This window comes from Lutra lutra, chromosome 1 (genome assembly GCF_902655055.1).
Source record: "Lutra lutra chromosome 1, mLutLut1.2, whole genome shotgun sequence".
In the NCBI taxonomy this organism is placed as follows: Eukaryota; Metazoa; Chordata; class Mammalia; order Carnivora; family Mustelidae; genus Lutra; species Lutra lutra.
Genome location: NC_062278.1, coordinates 121,368,966 through 121,395,275, shown reverse-complemented (window position 1 = coordinate 121,395,275; position 26,310 = coordinate 121,368,966). Strand labels below are relative to the sequence as shown.

The 26,310-nt window shown below is 46.2% G+C and overlaps 1 protein-coding gene across 26 annotated transcripts in view; it reads left to right on the top strand.

Moving 5' to 3' along the window:
* The window catches only part of KALRN (kalirin RhoGEF kinase), a 675,882-nt gene that overhangs the window by 615,466 nt on the left and 34,106 nt on the right, over window positions 1-26,310 (top strand). For 10 of the 26 annotated variants that reach the window (XM_047734993.1, XM_047734982.1, XM_047734967.1 and 7 more), the window contains 12 exons: window positions 425-528; window positions 717-786; window positions 1,109-1,195; window positions 2,003-2,095; window positions 2,881-2,931; window positions 3,795-3,872; window positions 7,126-7,311; window positions 7,854-8,025; window positions 12,941-13,179; window positions 15,064-15,320; window positions 18,908-19,031; window positions 20,175-20,234. In XM_047734993.1, coding sequence (XP_047590949.1) covers window positions 425-528; window positions 717-786; window positions 1,109-1,195; window positions 2,003-2,095; window positions 2,881-2,931; window positions 3,795-3,872; window positions 7,126-7,311; window positions 7,854-8,025; window positions 12,941-13,179; window positions 15,064-15,320; window positions 18,908-19,031; window positions 20,175-20,234 — 1,521 coding nt within the window. The other 16 variants (XM_047735033.1, XM_047735040.1, XM_047735046.1 and 13 more) reach the window with 6 other exon arrangements.

Here is a 26,310-nt window from a genome sequence, read left to right as displayed (position 1 = left end):
TCCTAGGGAAAACTTGGGGCTTAGAGTCTCCTTAGATTTTAAGGAGAATGTTATGGCTACCAAGAGAACAGACCAAGAAAAACCCACCCATAAGACAAGACTGACAAGTCCATAGTTAAGAGTCAACTTACAGTAAATAAAACAGCGCTCTCCTTAGGGGTTTACTTTAGGGGCATTTAGATACTTGGATGAAGAAGACTTTCTCTTAAGAGGGCTGAAGACAAAGAAAGGGACCTAGAACTTTATCAGAGTTGGGTCTGTCACTCTGCATGGGGTGAAATCCTGGCCGAACACTGAGACCAGGGAAGAGCTTGCCCTCAGGCTCCCGAAGAGAGTGGGCACTTACACCAGCTGCAGTATATGAGGCTTGGCATGAGAGCTTTCTGGTAAAGATGCCCCACTCATCACTGCCTCTGCTCTACAGGGCTTCATGAAGAGAATAGAAGAAAAGGGTGTCCCTGAGGACATGCGAGGGAAGGATAAAATCGTGTTTGGAAATATTCACCAGATTTACGACTGGCATAAGGAGTAAGTGCCACCTTGTCCCCAGGACAGGGCTCCCTGGAAATCCAGGACCCACCCATCCTCCCCCTGCATCTGACCTCAGGGGTAGGGTAGGGCAGGGGGAGAGTCTGGTGTCATGTATCTCCTCATGGAGAAATAATACAGTTCTGAAGGAGGTGGCCTCCTTCCCTTACGCCCTCCCCTCCTTTTAGTTTTTTCTTGGCTGAACTGGAAAAATGTATCCAGGAGCAAGACAGACTGGCCCAGCTCTTTATTAAACACGTGAGTGCTTCCCAGCAGCCTCTGCGCTCTGCCCCGCCCCTCCCATTGGGCTCCCTTGCATGCTCTCGAAAGTTCCTCCTCGCTTCTGGTCCTGACCTTCCTTCTCACCCAAGTTCTTGGTTTTTTGGGGGATGGGAGGGGGAGTACCTTCTTGGCAATTTGAAAGATGGGTGGTTGCCTACTGCGTGTACTCTTGTATCCGTGGTATTGAAGGGCCTGTGACCCCTGAGCAGGGCGTGGGGGCCGTGCCCTGGGGCGGAGGGGTTTAGGTGAGGGGTCGGTGGGGGGCGGCCTCCTGAGCGTCCCTCGTCTGCCTCTGCAGGAGCGGAAGCTGCACATCTACGTGTGGTACTGCCAGAACAAGCCGCGCTCTGAGTACATCGTCGCCGAGTACGACGCTTACTTCGAAGTAAGCTGCTCGGCCTTCGCAGAGCCGGGGTTGGGGAAGAAAGGCAGCCTGAGGCAGCCGCAGTCAGAAAGGCCAGCCGTGTCCAGCCACATACCCCTCCCCGCCCCCCCCCCCCCAACAGCGCTGGGACCCCCTTCAGGGCAGGGAGCGCTGCCTCAGCGGGGCCACTGCCTTACCTCGGTTCCGTGGGCGGCTTTGCTCTGGACGAGCTGAGGCGGCCAGCGTGCGGAGCGACGGTGAGACCGACGCGGCTTCAGGGGTTCAGCGCAGACCACCACCCGCCCCGCTAGTCCTGGGGGACTGCTGGCGGAGGCCCCTCCTCCTCCTCAGCCAGGCACTCGCAGTCCCCTCAGGCTCTCTGCTTGCATTCTGGAAGGTTCTGTCAAGCACCTGCTAGTGTTTGTTTTGCCCTGCCCTGGAAGTGCTGCTTTTGTTGGAGAGCAAGGCTGTGCCTCAGAGAGAGCCCTCCTCGATCTGTTGGCAGATCTGTGTCCAGGGTGACCCTTTAGGCCCCTGCCCTAGGAGGAGCCCTTCTGACAGCAGAGAACAGAATACTCATTCCAGCGTGTCCCCAGGGCTGGAGTGAGGACACGGGGTGGGAAGTGCCTAACATGCAGAAAGTGGCGGGTTTGTGTGGTTAGTAGCATGGTGGCAGTTGTGTGGGCAGCTGTCCCTCTCCCCTGGTTTGAGGATTCTAAAACTCCATTGGACAGAGGGAAGGCCTGACCTTCTCACCTTGCCCTTTAATCGCGGGGACCCCATTCCTTTGGTTCCTTTTTCTTCTAATGTAGATCCCTTGTGTTCCAGGAGGTGAAACAGGAGATCAACCAAAGGCTGACACTTAGTGACTTCCTTATCAAGCCCATTCAGAGAATCACTAAATACCAGTTGCTCCTCAAGGTGAGAGAGCTGTGAGCCTGAGTCAGGGCTGGAGAAGGGTCATCTCAGATTCTGAGATGGGGAGCAGGTCAGCGGGAGGCTGTGTCTCCACCACACCTTTCCCATGAATGAGTGGGGGGGGGGGGCATCTGTGGGCTGTTATCTTCCCTGTCCCTGACTTATGTCAGCTCTTCCTCCAAATAAACTGCATGCCACTCCTGCCTGTAAGGTTGGTGCTTAGCTCATTTTCTTTCAATTCGCTTTCTTCCCTTGTCACCATCACGGACTTGGGATCTTTAAAAAATAAAAAACAGTAACATAAAATCAGAGTGACCACAAGGAGAAAGAAAAGCCAAGGCAAGGCCCTGGAGAGCTTAAATGAGTAATACCTAAAATTTGATCATATTTTACCTTTTAAAATGATTTAATTTGGTTTGTCTTACAGAATATGAGGTAAATGGAAGAGTGAGATTGAGCTTTCCTTTCTCCCAGGCTTTCTGAACATAACCCCCATCCCCGCCCCGCTTCCTGCTCAGAGCCTCCCTCTCCCTTCTTCCCCTTCTCCCCCTCCTCCTTTGCCCATAGCTTTTAATCTTTGAGTATTTGGGGGTTTTCTCCATGTTTCCAATATGATTCATAAGTTCATATCTCAGCTTCTATAGTGCACTGCCATGTCTGTTGGGGAGGAAAGTCATCTGGGTATCATCATAGGTTTTATGATGCTGGATTTTTTATAGTGCTCTGTTTTCCTAACTGATGTCACCACTCTGCACCTTCCCTGCTCCCTCCCGCCCCCACCTTGCTAGGACTTCCTGAGATACAGTGAGAAGGCTGGTTTGGAGTGTTCCGATATTGAGGTGAGTCTAATGCTCTTGGCACTGGCTGTTCTTGGAGACAATGTTGGATGTCTATCTCTAAGGGGGAAGAACTGGCTCTTGAGGGCCAAAGGTCCAGGCGGAGTCCTCTCAGTGAGAGCCCCTTGCCAGCAGCTGCTCGACAGGATAGGGAATGGCAAGTAGTAATAAACACACTGAGTGTTTTTCCAGAACCTGAGAATTCTGTCCTGAGAATTCCAGTTTCACTGCACTCATCTCCTCAGTGTGGCTCCAATGGCATATGGTGGGAAGGGGGTGCAATATTTGAGTCTTCTAACATCCTTCAGAGATTCAGTGTTTCAGTGTGCCATTTCATCCATGAATCCAGGTACTATCTGAGTTCAACACATAAAACATCCTGTTTTCACTCCTTCCCCTCCCCTGGAGGATTACTCCCTAAGTGAAGTCCTTTGAGGCAATCTCACCATGGGGATTATTTTAAGCCAGAGAGGTTACAGACCATTCTGGCAGGTTATTTTAGGTGAAAACCTCTAGTGTTTCACAAGCCAGGCTAAGCTGTTACTTAGGCAGCCAAGAAGCAACAGAGAGAAGAAAGAAAATATGAGAAGGAATGAGAATTGCTAAATAAAAGTGAGAAGGAGGAAAAAGCTGGCTGGGTAGTGTTCTTCCCACATGTGGTCACTGATTCATCTGGAGCCGTGCGCTGATGATCAACATCCCAACAGAAAATCCCATACTACTCTGGGAGTGGGCAGCAGGAACCAGTGTCCTTTCCTAGAATTAGGGATCCCCTCAGAGGTCCCTGTCCTCCAGCACGGAATTGCCCTAAGCTTCCTGCCTGAGTGCTTATCCCCCTCCTGAGCTGCTGTTGTTCTCTCCCACAGAAAGCCGTGGAGTTAATGTGCCTTGTTCCAAAACGCTGCAATGACATGATGAATCTGGGACGCCTGCAGGGCTTTGAGGTGAGCCCTTATCAAGCCCTCTCTCTTCTGGACAGCAGGATCCGGGGCTGTGAGGCAGCTTCCCTTTGAAGCCCTGTGCCCACCTCCTCTGCCTCCTCCACTCACCATCTGTGCCTTTGTGCCAGGCTTTCTGGCTCACAGGCCCAGAATATGTATCTGTTTAGGATATCCAGTGATAGGACAGTCAGAGGAGGCTACAGAGCAGTCCACCAAGCTAGAGTCACAATTCCAAAGGGGTTGGAAAGACCCGAAATTCCTTATAACTGTGGACCTGGCAGTGACTTCTGCTTTGCTTGCTTTCTTGAGATGTGAGCACGGGGAATAAGAGGGAGAGCAGACTATGGAATGAAAGTAGCACCAGAGGGAAAATGAGACACCCTTTTTTTTGGGGGGGTGGTTCCTAGGTCTACATAATGGCTGGCTTTTTAGTTAAGTGACTATTTAAAACTTTAAAGCACGCGCACATTTGTATTCTTTGAAATAGAATAGAATCTTAGGAGCTTGAATTGAGAATGGAATCTTAGGAGAAATAGCTAGATGTCCTTAGAATTTTGGCTTCAGTAAATAGCCAGTTTGTTAGGGCTGCCATAACAAAGTCCCACAGACTAGGTGGCTTAAACAACAGAATTTATCATCTCATTTTTCCAGAGGCTAGGAGTCCAAGATCAAGGTGCAGGCAGTGATGGTTTCTTCTGAGGGATATGAGGGATGGATCTGTTTAGGCCTCTCTCATTAGCCTATAGATGGCTGTCTTCATGTTCACATGACATACTGCCTATGTCTTCATATTGTCTTCCCTCTGTACATTTTCTGTATCCAAATTTCCCCTTTTTTTAAGGACACCAATCATGTTTAAGTAGAGCTCACTCTAATGACCTCACTTTAACTTGATTCCCTCTGTAAAGACCCTGTCTTCCAATATGGTCACATTCTGAGGTACTTGGAGTCAGGACTTCAAGATATGAAGGGGGGAGGGTTGAGCAATACACCCCATAACAGTGAATCTTTGAAGAAAAAGTGGGCTTTCCTACTTTAAACTTGTAAGTGACTACCATTAGTTTATACCCAAACCTCATATGCTAACTACATATCATCTGTTTTTAATATTAATATGATCAAATTGGAACTGACAGAGTCATTGGCATTTAATAATTGTTGAACCCCTTAGAGAAAGGTGTGGGTCTTCTAATTCTGTGTCCTGATAATTCTGCAGCCTAAGATTTTATTATTCCTTTCTAGAGAAACAGTGTTCCTGGAAGTTGAGATGATAAAGAAAATAATAGCTTTTTTTTCTCCCTGGCTAAATTAGGATAGAACAGAATAGAAATAAGGCAGACTGGTCTATAAGTAAATTTAGGAGATGGCACATTCAGGTTTGGGTTACTGAGTTGGATTCCTGATGTTCTTGAGCCCAGTCCTCCTATCTCTCAGCCGTTCCTTAGTCTGTCTGCCACCACTTTGTTCCTGTGACCAGGAACTATGTAGAGGGTTTTCTTTCTTGTTTATTTTTTGTAGATCCCAGTTCTCCACAGTAGACCTGAGGCATCTCAGGTCTGCAAAGCAGGGCTTTGTAGCAGAAATATACCCTGAGTTCTTACAGCTTTTCAGTAGTCATACTGGATGAAGTTCATCATTTTTTCCTTGAGGCTATGCTAGGTCTAAAACTATTCTGAACAAACCAAGTAATTCCTTTTGCTCTTAAGTCTTGATGTCCACATGTTTCTGAGGAGGAGTCTGGCTTGACTTTCTCCTGGTCTTTGAAGGCACTGACCACTGACAGGAAATCAGCATCTGACCATGCTAACTCACGTTAGACTCCACAGGAACTGCATTGTGCATGCACACCTGTGTACACAGAAGGCCACACACAGACTGCACAATTATCTTCCCTTTTCAGTCAAGCACCACCACCTCCTTTTTCCATCAAGTCTTGGAGAATTTGCTTTGCATTCCTTCCACTAATTAAGAAGGACCATGAACATTCTTCCATCCCTTCTGAAGTCCAGGGCTTTGGGCCTGGGAGAAGGTTGTCTCTGACTTACATTTTCTCTCTTTTACATCCTCTAGCTTTTCCTTCAGTATTGACAGGGCTATAATTCACAGGTCAGACTCTTACATAATGTTAATAGAGCTTTTAGAGCTTTCCTGGCTAGCTGATCACTGGCTTAATATTAACTTTGGACCAGGGTAGAGATAAGCCTGTTTGGCTGCTGACCTTGACAGTAAGGAGCCATGATCCAAGCAGAGGGCAGGTATTTCTTGGGAATAGGAAAGAAAAATGACCCCTGTGCTGGGTACTGTTTGGAATAAGGTATCGTGTGCAGAGAATGGCCCACATTTTCACTAAAGGGCAAAAGCCATCACCTGAGAGAGTATGGTTCAGAGGAGGCCCTCTAGCTGCTATCAGATATCAGGTGTCCACGTGTTCTTGCTGCAGAATAGTGGGGAAATCAAGGCTCTCCAATGGCATCTGTGAAGATCTGCTGGGTTGGGCCTAATTCCCTTTGAAGATGTGAAGATGTCTCTGAAAATCAGGTTAGAAACTGGCAAACCAAATAGGCTCTTCCTATGTAGGCTGGAAAGTGGCCTGCTAGCTCAAGGCATTTCAAGAAGATCAGAGGGCCCAGAAAAATATCTGCCAGCTTTTAAAACATGAGCACCTGTATATGGTACTCCGACGGTACCTGTTGATAGGTAGCAGGAGACTAAGATTTCAGAATTAGACTAATTCTAACTAAGAGTCCATCCTGAAATAATAGAAGGAGAGGAGAGGAGCCCAGCTCATTAGATTACTTGTGGTCCTGCCTACATCACTCCCCTTGGTCACAGATTGGTTCTAGGTTTGTGGCTATAAGAGTACCCGAGGTCCTTGGCCTGTGCTGCGAGGGACTTCTGAGGACAGAAAGGCTACAGATGTCACCCACTTTCTGTTATCCTTTTAAGAAAAAATAAGAAGAGCCAGGATAATCCCTGAACAACTTTTTAGCTAATGATTTTATCTTCCTCCCTTCTGGCATTTTCTTAGGGCTGCTTCTTAGTGGTTTTCTTACCTTCTCCCCCAACCCCCACCCCCAGGGCTCCAGGTCCCCTACCTGAATGGATGGGTCCTAATTCAGTCTCTTACTAGTACCCTGAGGCTTTTAGTGTCAGTTCTGTTGTCTGTGTCCTCAGGGGGGCCAGTCTTGTGGACCCAGAAGGCTGTGGCCCCCTCCCTATTTTTCACCTCCCTCACCCCAGTACTTGTTTCCATCAGGGCACCCTGACCGCCCAGGGGAAGCTGCTACAGCAGGACACGTTCTATGTGATTGAGCTGGACACAGGCATGCAGTCCCGGACCAAGGAAAGGCGTGTATTCCTCTTTGAACAAATTGTCATCTTCAGTGAACTGCTAAGGAAGGGCTCCCTCACCCCGGGCTACATGTTCAAAAGAAGCATCAAGGTAAGGCTCCCAGTGGGGATAACAGAGCAAAGGACAGAACCAGTCCTGGGAGCTGCTTCCTGAGGACAGAGACATGGAGTGAGTACGGATTCAGAACCTTGGCAGTCTTCCAGCCAAAGAAGCTGTGGATGTGAAGGTTACATATTTTGAGAGAAAGAGACAGGCTGAATGCATGCCTTACGGATCATGCAGGTTCTCCAGGATCATGTCATTCACTCAGAGTCAGAAACCAAAGTATTTAGCTATTAGATCCAGGACAAAATTTTGGAAATGTCTCCTGAAATAAAAACGTGGAGGAACCTGCCTTCAGCTCAGGTCATGATCCAGGATCCTGGGATCAAGCCCCGCATTGGGCTATCTGCTCCATGGGGAGCCTGCTTCCTCCTCTCTCTCTCTGCCTGCCTCTCTGCCTGCTTGTGATCTCTGTCAAATAAATTAAAAAAAAAAAAAAAAATCTTTAAAAACTTGGAGGAGCTGTAATATGTTGTTGATTTTCTTTTTAAACATTTAAGTATGAAAAGACTCAACTTGGATTCTTCCAGATGAATTACTTGGTCCTGGAGGAGAACGTGGACAATGACCCCTGCAAGTTTGCACTCATGAATAGAGAGACTTCTGAGAGGGTCATTCTGCAAGCCGCCAATGCGGACATCCAGCAGGCCTGGGTGCAGGACATCAATCAAGTCTTAGAAACACAGCGAGACTTCTTAAATGGTAGGTACTGGTCCTGGCTTCTAACAGGGCCAATGTCAGGGAACCCCACACCTCTGAACTTCCTTGGGTCTGGGCTTAACAGTGACTTCATGAGCCCGGATGACATTTTCTATGGATGGTATATTTGTAGTTTTCAGAAACACTTTGTTTAGAATTTTTCTGAACCTGGATATGTCAGTGGAACAGATGGAACATGATAAAGATGCCTCATCTTTCCAAAAGAAGAGCTATTCTCTTAGAGCCTGGACATAGGGTAGATGCCTTGTGGCCACCACTGCCAGCTGGTAATGATTGTGGCCGAAGTCTGAGTTGGGCACATCCACCTTGTCTTAGGGGCTGACTAGCAGTGTCCTATGTTTTCCCATTTCGTGGCTAACGGCTGGTATTTTCACAGATTCTCTGGTGTGATCTAGTGATAACTGGGAATTTGACAGATCAGTGGGAGAGCCTACATAGGTCCTCTTGGTAGCCAGCTTGAGCCCTTTCAAAGGAGAGGTATCCCTAAACTCTAAATTTCAGTGATCTCCTGATACTTCCTAGAGCTCATGATTACACAGAATGTGTAGCTCTCTACAGACCCCGCAGGAGTCCCCTAACTGGTGGTGGGAACCGAAGTGAAATGGTGCTGCTACCTTGTTTATGTTTCTTTATCTCTTTTCACTGCTGGGGTTGTCTCCACGTTGAGCTTAGCATGTGACAGGAAGCGTACGGTTTTAAAGTAGTGCTCGTGGGACGCCTGGGTGGCTCAGTTGGTTAAGCAGCTGCCTTCGGCTCAGGTCATGATCCCAGCGTCCTGGGATCGAGTCCCACATCGGGCTCCTTGCTCATCAGGGAGCCTGCTTCTCCCTCTGCCTCTGCCTGCCATTCTGTCTGCCTGTGCTTGCTCTCTCTCCCTCTCTCTCTCTGACAAATAAATAAATAAAATCTTTAAAAAAAATAAAAATAAAAAATAAAGTAGTGCTCGTCTCTCAAGTTGATGCGCTCAGCAGTCATTCTGAGCAGAAACAGAGCCAGAAGGTGAAGGCAGAATGTCACCAGAAATGAAGTTACCCCAGAGACTTAGCTAGCACATATACCCATACATATACATACATACACATACATGCACACATATGCACGTGCACAGACTCAACAAGCTCATATATCCATATGTGCACACACACACGTACACACAGACTCAGCAAGCACATATATCCATATGTACACACACATGCATGCATACATAGACTCCACAAGCACACATGCCTGTGTGTACACACACGTGCTCGCACACACACAGATCCAGTGTCGAATGTGTCACCTCTTGCAAGTACTGGAATCTGGACTCCTTCACGTGGTGCAGACAGCCCTTGTTGGGTGTCCAGCAGCAACCTGAATGCTGTGGGGAAAGATTGAAGGTGACATACCAGTTGAAGACCATGGGCAAGTCATGATGTTTCTCTGGGCTTCTGTTGGCTCATTTTTGCGAAAAGGAGAAACAGTCTACTCTGCCCACATTGGCATTTGCTCTGGTAGTAGAAGCAGGAAAGCATGGCACAGCTCCCTACAATCTCAGTCTAATTGCATGATAAGGGATTTAACACATTGTATTTATTTTTAAACATGTAAAAAGAAATTATACAGCAAGATAAACATGAAACTTCAAAGCAATTTCACGCTGTAAGTGTGAGAGTATTTTGGGGTCATCCCCTCTGATCCCCCAACTGTAGGCAGTTTGATGGAAAAAAAAAACAACTTTGTGATCTCTAGGGCTCTTTCTCATTCTAAAAAGTCTAAAATAAAACACCAGCCCAGCCCTGAGGGATAGCAATAGAAGTCGTATATAGTTTACAGTTTCTGAATGTAGAACTTTGAATTAACACCTATGTTGATAAAATTTAGGTAGAAGGTGCACATATATAAAATACATTGATCGAATTACATCCAGTGGTTAAGAATTTCTGATAGATTCTAAGCTGGGATGAGATTTTTAAGTTTATCAATTCAGTACAAAAGACAAATAAGAAAAAATTGAAACCAGCAATAATGGAAGTAACAACAACGGCTCACACATGGAGTCCTTTCTCCGAGCCAGGCACGGTGCTAAGCATGTATTCACTGGTATCATCACCGTTCATCCTCAGGTCACATGGAAATGTGAGTCGTATTATCCTGTATTTTTCAGGTGAGAGAAAGGATTCAGGAAGGTTAATAAACTTGTCCAAGGTCACAAAAACAGTAGGTGATAGAACAAGGACTTGAACCAAGAATTATATAACTTAAAATTAGGCTTTTAACCACAAATTACCATATAGTCAGTGGTGGTAGGGATACACATTTATCTATGACCTCCCTGGTAAACAAAGCAAAGAAAGAAACGGGATCAGGCAGAAGATGCTATAGATAGGCAAAAACAAACCCTTCCAGGAGATCCGTAGCTTCCCTGATCCTAAGACCTGAGTAATGCAGACTGAACAAGTGGAAGTGGAAGCGGAAATAAAGGCTGTCTGTGTAGCTCATTTTAAAAGCCATATTGGGCGCCTGGGTGGCTCAGTGGGTTAAGCCGCTGCCTTCGGCTCAGGTCATGATCTCAGGGTCTTGGGATCGAGTCCCGCATCGGGCTCTCTGCTCAGCAGGGAGCCTGCTTCCCTCTCTCTCTCTCTCTGCCTGCCTCTCCGTCTACTTGTGATCTCTCTCTGTCAAAATAAAATAAATAAAATCTTTTAAAAAATAAATAAATAAATAAAAAATAAAAAGCCATATTAAGGGACGCCTGGGTGGCTCAGTTGGTTAAGCAGCTGCCTTCGGCTCAGGTCATGATCCCAGCGTCCTGGGATCGAGTTCCGCATCGGGCTCCTTGCTCAGCAGGAGCCTGCTTCTCCCTCTGCCTGCCATTCTGTCTGCCTGTGCTCGCTCTCTCTCCCTCTCTCTCTGACAAATAAATAAAATCTTAAAAAAAAAAAAAAGCCATATTAAGGGGGCGCCTGGGTGGCTCAGTGGGTTAAAGCCTCTGCCTTCGGCTCAGGTCATGATCCCAGAGTCCTGGGATCGAGCCCCACATCGGGCTCCCTGCTCAGCAGGTAGCCTGCTTCCTCCTCTCTCTCTGCCTGCCTCTCTGCCTACTTGTGATCTCGGTCTGTCAAATAAATAAATAAAATCTTAAAAAAAATAAAAATAAAAATAAAAAGCCATATTAAAAAAATAATTTAAAAAGTTAAAAAAATAAAAAGCCATTTTATTTTGAAATACTTCAGCACATTTATTATATCTATAAACAGGTAATACTCCAGTTCCATGTGATAGGTACTGATTCATATAGTCAGGTTGATAAGGCCTGCTTCAAAACTCTTTGCCATCTATTTAAAACTTGGAACTGCATTTCTTTGGGTCTAGTCCATGGTCCAGACTTTTACGTGGTTCCAAGAGACCTTTCTCTTAATTATAGTGTGTTATAGAGCTATTGCTGAACTAAATTATCAATACTTAAATATTTAATGTCTACAGAATACTCTCCAGGGAGAAAGGCTGAGCTCTGGCAGGAGTCTGATACTTTTGACAAGTTCAAGGGGTAAGGCTGTGATGACAGAGTGGAGCCAGCCTTTTGCTCGCAGAGACATGTGCAGGCATCGCAGAGCCAATATTTCCCTCCTGAGACCTCAGAGAGGAAGAAGGGTGGCCCTGTATTGGGTCCTAGTGAAGTACATACTTATCACTGTAGAAATGTTCCTATAATTGAAAGGCCCCAGCTATTAACCCACTTAAATATTTGTTACAGAGAATCCTGATAAAAATGACAAAAGTGGGGGCACCTGGGTGGCTCAGTGGGTTAAAGCCTCTGCCTTCGGTTCAGGTCATGATCCCAGGGTCCTGGGATCGAGCCCTGAATCGGGCTCTCTGCTCAGCAGGGAGCCTGTTTCCCTCTCTCTCTCTGCCTGCCTCTCTGCCTACTTGTGATCTCTCTCTGTCAAATAAATAAATAAAAATCTTTAAAAAAAAAAAATGACAAAAGTGGGCCAGCCCTTGAAGTCATTATTACAGAGTTTGACCTGTATGCCTTTTGCCTGGCTATCCCTCTTTAGTACCCAGGCCTTGGAACTTTCTTATCTGAAACTCTAAAACAAGGCTCACATCTTTCCTCTCTCTCCTGAGTTCCACTGACTGCCGTTCTACCGGTCTCCGAATTGGAGTGACCCTCAGCTCTCGCTTCCTCCTTGCACCAAGGCTGTGGCAGTCTCATCTCCCTCCGGAACGCGTGCCACCCCACAGCCATTCTACATTCTCTCTGGCTCTGCTCTGCTTGGGTCTCACTGGTCACTATCTCAAGGTTTCTGAATCAGCCTCTTTGATCCCTCTTCCCAGCTGCCACGAGGTTAATGTTCTTTGGATGTGGCTCTGGTGAGAGAATTTAAAATGTTCAAATTCATTTAATCCAATCACTTTTCGTGATCTTCAGAATTACACCCAGACTCGTTAGCCTAGCTTTGTTGATCTTTCAACCATGGCACCCGTAACCTCCTTTTCCTGTCTCATCTCCTCTTCCTCCATGGAGACGTATGGCCTGCAGGTCCTTTGACCCCATCCCATTCCCCAGACACACTTCACACTTTCCTATATCCTGCAGAGTCTGAAGCATGTCACCACCCCTCCTACGGGCCCCTACACGCACACGCACCCACACACATGCACACACACAAAGCCTTTGTTGCTGCTTTTGCACAACACTGTGCACCTCACATAGGGCATCACTTCATGTCTGCATTTTCCTTTTTAAGGTAGCTTTCTTAGTTCTCACAGGAGATTATAAGTTCCTTAAAAACAAGGTTAGTGTCTTCCTCAGTAACACCACAGTGCCTGGCACAAAGCCTGTGTGTAATAAGCTTCCAAATCCTTGTGGGATTCCCAGAGCTTAGAGTAACCATCCGCTCTTACCCTGCAGCCCTACAGTCACCCATTGAGTACCAGCGGAAAGAAAGGAGCACGGCCGTGATGAGGTCCCAGCCATCCAGGGTTCCCCAAGCCAGCCCCAGGCCCTACTCCTCTGTCCCCACGGGCTCTGAGAAGCCCCCAAAGGGCTCCAGCTATAACCCACCTCTGCCACCCCTGAAGATATCTACCTCCAATGGCAGTCCAGGGTTTGACTACCACCAGCCTGGGGACAAGTTCGAGGCCAGCAAGGTAAGTGACAGCCCCGCACCCCCACCCTCACCACTCTGAGGGCACAGCCTCCGAGCTCCCTTGAGGAAGTAGCTTCTTTTTATTCTCATTTGACCAGAAGCAACCCACTAAATACAGCCAAGGCTCAATTATTTCTCTTTCTTCCCCTGCCAATTGAGTGAGTTAGACCAGTTCCCTCTGCTCAGATACTCTGTGTTAAAGGACTGTTGTCATCTGCAGAAACTCTGCAAATATAAGGTAGTATTGTAGTGGCAATTTTGACTTCTACCAAATAGAGTAGTTGTGGTTTGAATCACTGAAAGTGACAACTCTAGTGTTTGACATCTTAAAGAGATCACTCTTTCTATTGATGAGCTGCTGAAGTGAGTTCATGGTCCTCCACCATCCACTGGCTGAGGCAGCAAGGGGAGATTGCTCGTCTGTGTGTGAATGGGAACAGCAGACTTGGATGAGACATTATTCACAGATAATCCACAATTCAAACATCACCATGGCAGCAGCATAGAATTAACTGTAGACCCAGTCTGCACAGCGGTTTTGACCCTACCAAGTGGTAGGTGTGAGAATAAATGGGAAAGGTGCTAGATTAGGAATTCAGGCAATCTGGTTCCATTCCAAATTCTGCAGCTCACTTGTTCTAGAGCCTTAGCAAGTTCATTAATCTCTTTAGGCCCCAGTTGCCTATAGAACTTAATGGAGCTGTGAATAGGAAGATTTTTTTTTTCACTTACGTGTTCTGGTTTTATTGTTTTATTTGCTTTATCCAAATTATTAGATGATACTGAGTTTTTAATTAACTGTTAATAAAAACTACCATAAGTTTTTTTTTTTAAATCAACTGTTAATGTCTAAGTTCAATTCTGCATTAGAATAACTGTACTGACCTATTTCATCACATTACCTAGAAATGATTTTCTACATTAAAAACCCCTTGTGGGTGCCTGGGTGGTTCAGTGGTTTAAGCCTCTGCCTTTGGCTCAGATCATGATCTCAGGGTCCTGGGACTGAGCTCTGCATCAGGCTCTCTGCTCAGCAGGGAGCCTGCTTCCCCTTCTCTCTCTGCCTGCCTGCCTCTCTGCCTACTTGTGATCTTGATCTCTCTGTCAAATAGATAAGTAAAAAAATAAAAATAAAAATAAACCCTTGTGAATTAACTGAAGCCATGTTGGCCTTTTGTCAAACTTACTGAGGAATTTTTTGTTCTGATCATGCTGTGTGAGGTAGCCAGATTACTAGGAGGTACAGGACAAGATTCAGCTTTCCTGGTGTACTCATATGAAAAGTCCTCAGAGGCAGGACCTCTTGTATTAATGAATACAGGTGGGACCAGAGTTTTGTTTCCACTCAAGTTGGGTCAGGGTAGGTCATGGTCTTGCCTTTGAATTGGGCAAATGTCTCATTGTTGTTGGTCCTGCTTCAAAGAAGATCAGAATGTAGCATAAGACCAATGCTTTTACAAAAGGAAGAAAAAATGTTTCAAAGGGTCTGTCTTCTTTCTCCTGGGGGGTTGTGACCCTGACATGACCTTTGCCCCAACGTCACTCTGCCCAAGTGCTTATGTATACTTGTGCCTGTGCCACACTCTTCCGTGCATTGGAGGATGCTGGTGGGAAGGTTACATGCTAGAGAGGCTTCCAGGTGGAAGGTGTTTATGCCTTTCCCTAGGCTAGATAATTCTCTGCTTATTCACCCTAGATTATAGTATTATATGCAACATTGTTATAAAAAATAGATATTCAAAGCATGTTTATTAATATCATTTTATCACTTAAAATAATCTTCTGTCTGCTGTTTACCCTGATGGTGGAGGGTTGGCCTTTAACCACACAGTGGGATGTGAACCGGCCTCCTCGTGTCCGTGTCCCTCTTGCCCTTGTCTCTTAGCAGGGTGACCTGGGAGGCTGCAATGGGACCTCATCCATGGCTGTGATCAAAGATTACTATGCACTGAAGGAGAACGAAATCTGTGTGAGCCAAGGTGAGGTGGTCCAGGTCCTCGCCGTCAACCAGCAGAGCATGTGCCTGGTGTACCAGCCCGCCAGCGACCGCTCCCCTGCGGCAGAGGGCTGGGTCCCGGGCAGCGTCCTGGCGCCCCTCCCCAAAGCCACAGCAGCCACAGAAAATAGTGACGGAAGCATCAAGTAAGTGCCTCGTTGGCTTCCCCGGGAGAGGAGTGTGTGGATTAAAAAATCAAAACCAAACAAAGAACACAAAAAATGCAAACACATGCTAGGGAATTCCTGCTGCTTATTCTCGACAGTGCCACTGGAACCAATGTTTGAGTGCTGGAGCCACACGCAGCATGGGGCAGCCAGGCTGGATTGTTCTGGGCTGTGGTTGTTGTTGTTGTTGTTGTTGACGGTAGTGGCTATGGGTTTTTTTGTTTTTTGGTTTTTTCCTTTTTGTTTATAATTTTCTGTTCGTTTTTTTTCCTCCCCTCCCCCATTAAGAAAAGAACCCTACTGAAACCCTAGATGACAAAAGGTATGCCTTCCGTTGCTCCATTTGACCCACCACAGGATTCACTGGACTGGACTTTATTTATATTGTATTAAGTTACCGATATATATATATATATATATTTTTTTTTTTTTTGATTGACACCAAAAAATTACCTTAGCACGAGTGCCAGATCTATATAGGTCAGAGGCCTGCTGCTTCTCCCAGAAGAGAGGGAACTTTTTGGTTGTCTGTGGCAATTCCTCTGTACAGATTGTAACTTTTTTTTTTTTAATTTCTCCCCTCCCCTGTCACTTTAATATATGTTCATGGTAATTTGTAAGATATTTCTTTTCCTTATTTTGGTTGCGAAGACCCTTCTGAACACATTCCTGTATAAAGTATTTTGCACTATTTAAAGAACCCCATATGGATGAAGTCAGGTTGTGCAATATAAATGGAGAGTCACAATGTTCATCATTGTACCTGTAATGTAACTAATAATTTTAAATGTACTATTTTAAATATGTAAAATAAATTTTCACCATGAGCATGTTTTAATGAGGCTAAAGACTAGTTGACCCTTTTTCCCCTATTTCACTATTCTGTGAGTTTTAAATGTGCAAACTATTCTTTTTTTTTTTTTCTTTTTTCTTTTCTGTATTTTAGGGATTGGTTGAATGCATTGGCAGTGTTTTCCTACACAGAAAGGGCTTTTAGTTACTAAAGCTCCAATACTAGCCTTCCCTTCAAGAGCCCCTATAATATCTCTGTCTCTACCTCTGAGATGTAGAATGGTACAGATAGGATTCCATCTGTCTGGGCACCCTTGAGGTGCTGACATAATGTAATGACTGGGGTATGAGGCCGTGCTTGGCTTGCACCCCCTGTTTCCCGTGCTGTCTGGCCATCCATGGCAGAGGTGGAAGGAATTACCCACCACAGAGCTGAACAGGGGCACCAAAGGAATAGCGCTTCTTTGGCCCTTTCTCTAGCTTGGGGGAGAGGTGACCAACCTCACCCTGGCCTTTCTAAGTGATGACAGGCCCAGATTGAAATCAGTGGTGGCCTCAAGGCACAATAGGCCTAAGTCCTTTTATTCTAAAGACATTTGCTTTTGGTACCTTTTAAGGAGCTTTGGAAATAAAGGCCCTCAAAGCATTGAAATTCTTAATAGTCAATCACCTGGTAACTACAGAGCTAACCTGTTGTGATTTGTGACCTAATTATGCAAGCTCTCAGCACTTCCTCCTCACTTTTGTGTCTTTTGGCCACTTTTTCATACCTTCCATGAGAGTGAAGGTAGAAGGGATGTCAGGCTGGGCAAAAGAGAACAGATCCAAATATGAATGGGTCATTCCAGTTCTTTGTCAACCCCTCTTGCACAAGGGTTGGTGGGAGTGGAGCAGAGGCACAGACTTGGAGTGGTTGTCAGTATTTATCAGTGAAGGACACTTAACCGCATCCTCCCCAGGGCCTACTAGGACCACAAGAGTCAGAATTGGTTGTGATGCCTCCAGCATAAATGTCACTGAAACCCTGTTTCCACATCAGTTCCTGGGCCTGTGGCCAAGAAATGGAAGCTGCCCAAACCATGATGACAACTTCTTCTGGGAAGAATATGGAATTGAGCCTGCCCTACCACTTATACTACCCTGAGTCTTTCTTCTGAACATTATTTGTAACATTTCTAGTTTCTCATCAAGCATACTGAATGACCCAGAGGGTTGTTAATAAACGTAGGAACACCCCCCAGATTTACACACGCACTCACTGTCTGTCCACCCTAGGAGTCTTGGTAGCATGGACCTCCCTGACTCAAGGTGTTCCCAGACTGAGTCAGGGATGTAGATTTTGGGGGTAAAGATACAAGGTGAATGTCTGAAGTTAACAGTGATATTGTCTAAAGTCAGTTTCCAGGACTGGTTCTCGCTCAGGTACAACAACTAAAGGGAGTTGCTGGTATGCTAGGGAGCCTGCCTGTTCAGGAGGTTCAAGACAAGGTCTGGCCAAGAGATCCTTGCTTTCTGATGGAGTCCCCTTACCCCCAAAATCTGAGAACATGACTATTATTGGTCTTTCCTGTTCAGAAAGGTGATCATTGAACATGTGTGTTAGCGATAAATATTTTGGAAGCACTTCGGCACATCCTAAAATTCCTGAAATATTCGAACATTCTCCTTCCTCCTAAGTCTTATGTGTGTGTTTCTCCCCCCACCCCGTGCCCCTTTCCCTTAATGAAGGCTCTTTTCATCAGGCTCTGTCTGCAAAGGCCTAAATTTGACAAGGAGACACTGAAGGGAGGCCAACCTCACTTATTCCTGACAATGATAGTCTTTCATCCAAATTCTGTGACCACTCCTGAAATTTATAATGTCTGCCCAGGGTCATTAATGCTGTTTGTGACTTGGCTTTTGACGTCTTTGTTTTTGAGTCCTGACATATGTGGAACTTGAAAGCTCTGCTCTGAGCTTGTCTTTACATGTCTGTGAAGTAGCTTCCAGACCCCTTAGTGGGAAGGAAGAAGTTAGGGTATTGCTGCCCCCACCACCCTGAGAGCGCATAATGGGTCTTCTCCCAACAGAAAAACTCTAGGACCTCTTAGTGCTCGACAGAGCTCTTTATTCACAAACACCTGAGTGACAAGGAAGACATAGACCAAGAAAAACCCTTCATCCTAAAATAATCAGATAAGTGAGTTGTGTTCAACTGTGTATTAAGTCAAATGCTCTAGAAAAAAAAATCCTTTCTGTACTACAGTGTTTGGGAATAGCCACAGCCCAAATATAAATAATGAGGTGAAAACCTCAAAATCATCCTGTTGGGTCTTTCTTTCTGGTCCTGGGAAAGTACCAATAGCTTATGCACTATAAAATCTACTTCTCTTATGTTTTCTGTTTTACCCACCACTACCCCCCCAACCTCATTCTTCCACCCTCCACCATACTGCTCAGGAAGAGAATTCCTCAGTCCTCTAAGGCTTCTTCAGCATGATATAAACACTTTCCTTGGTAGAGTTTAATAACCCAGTACTCATATTTTCCTCAAGTGCTGCAGCCAACCTTGCACATCTCTCAGGAGGAGTCAGAGCTCATCATCGCTCACTGCCTATCGGAGGCAAGATCAACTACCAGCCACCACAGGAGCTGGCATGCGGGTTTGGGGCCTCCGAAGCTGGGGCTTGACTGGAGCACCTCACCTACTGACTCACCCGAGGGTGGCAAGCCCACCCACCACCTCACTCTGCCCTGACCTGCCATTTTGATTGGTGCATTTTTTGGTACAACAGGAAGTCATGTTCATGGCATACTCTACGAATGAGAAAGCGGGCGGAAGTGGAGCACACGGGTAAAAATGAAGCCACAGGGCCTCGTAAACCCAAGGATATTCTGGGCAACAAAGTCTCTGTTAAAGTGAGTAAGGACTTCCAGAGCTGTGTCCCAACTCTCACTTAGTCCCACCCTGCAGCATCTCACGAGGCAATTTGGGTGGATGGGGTTTTTTCTTCCCCAGCGTGGGGACCAGAGGGGATGTAGTTTAGCAGGATTTTGCATGCAAGATCAATTTATTTTTCGTTTTTTATTTCTCCTGGCAACTTTGATTCAAATAAGTAAGTATCTTTTTTTTTTCTTTTATATCTTTCTCTTTATACTGTGCACATGTTTTATAACACATTATCTGCAGCATTATTGTTGTAAAAAATGCAAGATGCTGGACTCATACTAAAGTTCTCAAAGCTGCCTATTCAGTATCCTAGGTTTGAAAATACATGCAGGGGAAGGAGATTAGGGGTATTTGCCAAACCTCCAAACCTGTGAAGTCTGAGGTTTGGAATTTAAGGGCCACTATGGCCTTGGTAAAGTTTCATTTCTTTTCCCCAGAATTCAGACATCATCATTTTCAGGCCTATACAGGGGCAGGGAAGAGGAGGCATATCAGCAAAGCCCAAGTTACTGTTCTGTAATAATCCACCTCTTGCTGTGAACCCACTGATTCTAAGCTTCAGCAGACCCTTGTTGTGCTCCCCCTACCCCAAATCTTGAAGTGATGTGATCTGTTTTCTTTACATTGGGCCCTCTGAAAAGATCTGACTCTGGACAATGGGAATCAGACTGCTGATGCTGACTGAACAGCTTTATAATGTGTGATTCCCCACCTGGCACTTTTTCCCCTTCTTGGGCAAAATAAAGAACGTCCTTCTTGGGGAAAAGAAATTCTATTCCCTCCCTCACTCTCCTTGGGGAAATCCAGCCTCACGGAAGACAAGAGTTTAAATTCTACAACGATCATGCTTCATGTGCTTGCCTCTTCCACTGCTGTTTCCCGTGAGATGCGTGGCGGCACACGATCCCAGCCTCCTCTCCCACCCCCGCCCCTGAAAAGAGCATGCTGCCACTTCTGGGTGATCAGCACCCCCACCTTAGAAGCACCTGGTTTTTTCTCAGCCCAATATTCCATTGCTCGTGCCTTTCTGAAGTTCTCCTCACTCTCCAGCAAAAGCTGCCTGTGTTCTAACTATGTTCTCTTTCTTCCCCCTCCTCATGCTGCCCTTCAAGGAGACGAACAGTTCCGAGGAGTCAGAGTGTGATGATCTTGACCCTAATACTAGCATGGAGGTAGAAGCAGCTATTGTTGTCCTATTTGCTATAATGATTGTCTTTTTAAATGTGTTCTCTAACAGTGACCTTGTTGAAGTGACCGGTCAGTCAAGGATAAATGGTCATGTGGGAACATCTCTGGGTGTCCCCTCCCAACCTAAAAACAAAAACAAAAAAATACATTGATTCAGCTCAATTTTTGTAGAAAACTTGACCTAGATTTTTTTTTTTTTTTTTTAAGTAAAACTTCTGGTTCTCCTGAATTCTTGCTTAATATTTCCTTCTTTGGTGGGTATGGCTTTGTGTAGAAAATATCCAACTTCATTATTGGAAACTTAGAGCACTTTTTCCCCCTGTGGAAAATGGCCTTATGAGGAGTGGCAGATTGCCTGCTGAAAGACAAGAACTCTTTTAGTTTCTCCTTCTTTTATTTCTCCTTCCTCTCTCTTCCCTCTTTTACTTTCCGCTTTATCCTCTTCACCTGGTTCTTCTACTAGAACCTATTCCTCCCTTGAGGCTCCAGCAAAATCATGGACTAGGTGTGGTCTGGTGGGTAACCTGCTCCCTAGTTACTGGGTATGGCTGGCTGAGAGCAAATGAGTGATTGTAGCAGCCCCAGGACCTGCCTCTGCTCGGCCCCAGAGCTCCTGCACAGTGCCTGTCCCACCAGGAAGTAAAAATAGCCCTGGGAAAGGCCTCCCTTCTGTAACCTTAGCAGCGATCTCTCTAGAGATGGGAAGACTAAAACATTGTCAGAGGCCTTTCTTATACTGTAGGGCTCCAGGGTATGGGATTGGAACCAATACCTCCACCAAGAACATGAAATCAATTTCCAGACCCTTTTTGGCTAGAAACGATCTTGGGTTAGAGAAATAGGACTCCTTCATGGCTTGCCACTGAGGGATAACCCTCATAAATTTACTAACCCTAGACAATTAAAGCAAACATGAGCCTGGCTTTCCCTGCCATTTTGTCTTTCAGAGTAAATGGAAATGTTTTCCTCCAAATCTGTGTTCTCATCACCAGGAATGGATAAAAATTTAGAGCGTTCCTCTGAGTACAAAATAAGTATTTTTTAAAAATCTTTTCCTTTTTAGAGACCTAAGCTTTTCACTTAACTGGATGGACTTTTATATTCTTATTCTAATTTGACCTAATCCCAAAGAATTCCGCCACCATATTAAGTCAACCACCAGAAAACCAGAGAAAAACCATTCTGCCTGAGAAGGAGTAAGGCAGCTATGGAAGATGCCAGTTGCTTTGAACCAGGTCAGAGCCAGTGGCTGAAAGCAGGCATTCTGCCAGGATACAGTGGTTGCCTATGGATGTGGGTATTGCCACAGAGTTAAATTCAGCATGTGTGTGTCAGTGCCCTACTGTGGGTGGAAGTGGGTCTGGCACTCGTAGCCTAAATATATCTTAGAGAATGAGGAAGCCAGGGGAAGTTTCTGGCTCTGCTTTCCCTGTGTTTCCTCGGATAGGCACCAGCTCCCATGGAGCCCACACCTATCAGCTTGTAAACCCCTGGTGATGCCTGTCCCTCCAAGTCTAAGCTCTGCTGGCCTGTATCACAGATGTCATCAGCAAGCAGAGGCAGTCCAGGCACAGGGAGGGACAAGCCAGGTATTTGTGATCCAGAAGGCAACTTGGGACCTTTTTCAGCTCAGGTGGAATGGGAGAGAAAAGTGCCTTTCCCACCCTGCTCTTTAATGCAAGAAGTGGGCCCAGAGCCTCATGGGGCCAGGTGAGCAATACAGAAGGAGAAAGTTAACTGATGTAATCAGATGCTCCATTCTATGGTTAGATAAGCAAAAGCACACTCACACTCATGTACACTTGCATTAGCCCTGCTTTGTGCATTGAACACATCTCTAAGGTTCTTATTCATCCCAGGCCTGCAGCCCTTCGCATAGACTGAGTGCAGTGGGTCCCAGGGAGGCGCTTTGGGATGCATAAGCAAAAGCAGTAGGATGTTCATGCTGAATGGAGGAAAGCCATGAGTTGTGTTGATGCATGTCTGGAAAGTTTTCAAACACAATACTTGAGGCAGACATTTCAGTTAACTGGCACTGTAGAGAGGGCATGTGGTTAGAAACGAGCCAAATATTCTGGTCCGTCCAGGGTTTCCGTAGGAGGTGTGCACGCAGCCCTTGACTATTCCATACGGATCCTTTCAGGTACCAGCGAGCTCTTGGGCAGTGTATGGCTGTGTTCGAGTTAACTCAGCACAAAGCAGGTGCTGAGGGAGCGCAGGCATCTTGGCACTGCTAGCTCAGAATTCTCAGACACAAAAAACAACTGAGACATAGAAAGTCAGCCTGTTCAACATGAGTTGAGAATTTTCCCACAGGATAGGTAAGTAGAACGTCATTGCGATGTTCATTGCAGAGGAGGAAAATGGCCAGGGGTGCATAGGAAAGAGAGCGGTTCCTTAAAGACCTGGCTTGAGAAGCAGGGGGGCCTCTTGAAGGCCTCTGGCTGCTCACGGATCATTTGGGGCATCATTACCAGGCCCAGCCTGGCCCCCAACCTCACTCTTACCTTCTGAACCTGAGCACTGTGATGTGCATTGTCTGGCTGTTGACAGTCCCTGTGCCCTGGGGAGGTGTCCTGCTCCCCCCCAAACATACACTGTGGCCTGCGCCCTGAAGCCCTGTGCTCGGCCCCAGCCGCCACGCCGGCCCCTGCAGCCAGCGCACTCCTCCACGCTAGGTCTCTGGGCGCGAAGTCTGGCCCTCTCAACTGCTTGACCTGCCACCTGCGTGTTGATTCCCACCTGAGCTGTGTTTAGGTTCTTTCTCCTGCCTTTGCACATCTGTCACTACCAAATTCACTACTTTTCTTGTCTTGTTCTCAATTGGTGGACTGAAGGGTCCCTTTAAGGAGCAGTTTCCTTGCATCTTTGCTTACAGACCAGCTGCTTGCTACCCTCAGGGTTGGCTTATGTCCCACCATACCATTTCACGGAGGTTTATAGACATCTCCTTGAAAGCTACTGAAGAGGGAAGTGAAGCACCCTGAATCCCAGGAATCTGATTTCCAAGGCTTCCCAAGAACTCCGAGCACATTGTAGAAGGAGGCAGTTCTGCTCTACTATACCAGCCTTTGTTTTCCCCTCTGGAGAAACGCTTGTGAAGAGTCTCAGGTAGAGCCCCCGCGCCCCCTCCTGGCATGCCAGCTGCTGCACCATTGGCTCCCTGTCTGCAGATCCTCTCATGGTCTGGCACCCCCTTGCTCCTGTTGACCCGTGACCACACCTCAGAGAGAGCTAGTCTGGAAATGGCACGGGTGTATGCGTTGTTCACCTTACTTTATCTTGCGCTGATTACACATTGGAGGCTGGTGGAGAAGAGGATATTATATATAAGAGAAACGTTTCTACATGGAAGAAGAATCCAGTCAGGCTGAAAATCAAACTCTGGGCTGTTTGGGGAACCAGTTAATATTAATTCATTTTTTCCAGTACAGTTTAGACTGCTGACCGCCTTTTCTTGATGAGGTGTGATGGTGGGCTAGCATCACACGCCCACCTGCCAGCTTCTCAGGCCTGCCCCTGCCCCAGTGTCTGCACAGACCCCCCAGGCGGGAGCCAGGGCTCAAGGGTTCAGGCTTCATATCCACCTTCTGAGCCAGTGCTCTCCTCTGAGAAGTCTGGATCCTCCCTGAACTGTCCTGGATTTCTCATAGGACCCAGCAAGGCGGGTTCCCACACCCCTGTCATCTCAGAAAACTGTCTTGAGGACTGCATTGAGGATGGGGTTTTATATCTGCCCTCCAGCCCCAGAACTGCCACATGCCTACATTGTGAGCTGGAGGAGAAAGTCCTTGACCAGCCTCCCTGACTTGGGCCTTCATCTTCAGGGATAAGGTTTCTCCATCCAGCTTTTATGTCAAGCCTAATTAAATAAATGCATCTTAGTTTTAAGACAAAAGCCCAATGCCACTTTTAGCAGAGAACATCAATCCATCAAAATAAGAGGTGGTCACGATTCCAAAATGCTCCATCTCTGCCCCAGTCATTTAACAAGGAGCCGGCCTCATCCACGATGCAGACTAAATCTAGACCTTCACCCTCGGTCATTATGCCAACTGCAAGACAGCTCAGGGTGTTCCTTTCTGCCTAAGAACAGGGTTGGGGTCTTGTGGGAGAGCATTCTGAGAGATTAGGGAGAGAAAGCACTTGGAAAGACAAAGCTACATTGGAAGGAAATTTCCAGTCAGGGTAAGAATCGTAGACTTTCAGAGTGGACAGAAACTTAGAAACCATCAGTTAACCCCCCATTTATTTATATACTATTTTTTCAATTGTGGTAAAACATACATAACATAAAATTTACTACTTTAACCATTTTTTTTTAATATTTATTGATTGTAGGGAGAGAGAGAGATCACAAATAGGCAGAGAGGCAGGCAGAGAAAAAGGGGGAAGCAGGCTCCCTATTGAACAGAGAGCCCGATGCAGGGCTCAATCTCAGGACCCTGAGATCATGACCTGAGCCGAAGGCAGAGGCTTTAACCCACTGAGCCACCCAGGTACCCCTAACCATTTTTAAGTGGCATTAAATACCATCACAATTTGTATAGCTGTCACTGCTATTCATTTCCAGAACTTTCTCTTCATGCTGAATTGAAACTGTACCCACTAAACAATAACTCTCCATCCCTCTTCATCCCCCCAGCCCCTTCAAAGACTTTTAGAAGAGGAAACTGAGGCAGAGAAGTTGTATCTTTCAGTTTGAAAATGAGAAGTTTCCCTGAAGGCAGATTGTGGCTTTCCCTGGACTTCACTCCCCAACCTCCACCATCCTTCTGTGGGTGGGGGGGGGAATCCCCCATCTCCAGGTTGTTTTTAATCTAAAACACAGATCCTGGAAGATGAGAAGACCTGTCTTCCAGTGCCAAGTTTTATGTGTGGATTTGTTGTTCAACTTTCCAGCTCAACAAAGAGGAATATCATATGTGCTCATCCCAGCTTTCCAGGGCTTAAGTATGACTTAAATAAAAATGACACAAAGATACAATACCTGGATGACTCTGTCGATAGAGCATCCGACTCGATGTTGGGGTGGTGAGTTCAGGCCCCATGTTGGGTGTAGAGATTACTTTTTTTTAAAAAACACAAGGGCACATGGAAAGTATCCCCACGGAAAGAACGTGGGAAGAGGAGTCAAAAAACCTGATTTGGAGTCTGGGTTCTGTCAACTGTGAGGTGAGGGCCACTTAGCCTTGCTGAACCTCGGGTTTCTCTTTCTTCCACTGCACACAGCTCAAGGGTACAGGTGTTTACGTATGTGGTGTGAGACCCTTTGAGCACCAAATGGATCCAAGGTGTGATATCAGTGGACTCTGAAACCCTTTGCTCTCCTGAACTTCTGACTGAAAACACTGAGACCCTCCAACAGAAGAAGTCGGAGATTCTATGCCTTGACCCTGAAATTTGCTTCAAAGGAAATGTGCCAGGAATGGCCTGGGTACATTTATTCCTGAGATCGGACCGGAATGTCCACTCCCCCCTCTGGAAGGGTCTGAGTGGCCAGAGCTGACCCTTCTTTCCTTCTCCATACCCACAGTTCCCTAGCCCCAGCTTCTACATCTTGAAAGAGCTAGCCTGCTGCTCCCACCTCAGCTGCTTTGGCTCCCTGTCCCAGATTCAGAGCTTCAAAATAACCTGGCCAGACAGACTGGAGGAAACTTTTACACCCCTAGTCAGGTGACTGACCTTCTGGCATCGCCAGTGTGTTTCCACTGATGCCTGTTAATGCATTATATAAAAAGAAATTTTTTATGAAAAGAGCTCTTTGGAGAAAAGAAAGTGAAGCATCACATTCCTGCCTTTTTATTTTTACAAAATATTTTCTTTGTAATATATCTGATGGGTTTGGCCTGGAGACTCACTCCCGTTGCCTGGCTTTGTTCTAACTCAACAAGCAGATTGATTTATATTGTGCCACTAAGGGAAGGGCACTTAGCTTGCCAGAGCTGGCATTTCTCTCTCCTGGGGGAATTATAAGAAAATCTTCCACTGCATATCCACATCTGTGATGTTCCTGTTCCTTCGAACAACCCTGTGAGGATGGGGTTTTCTTACCCTCCT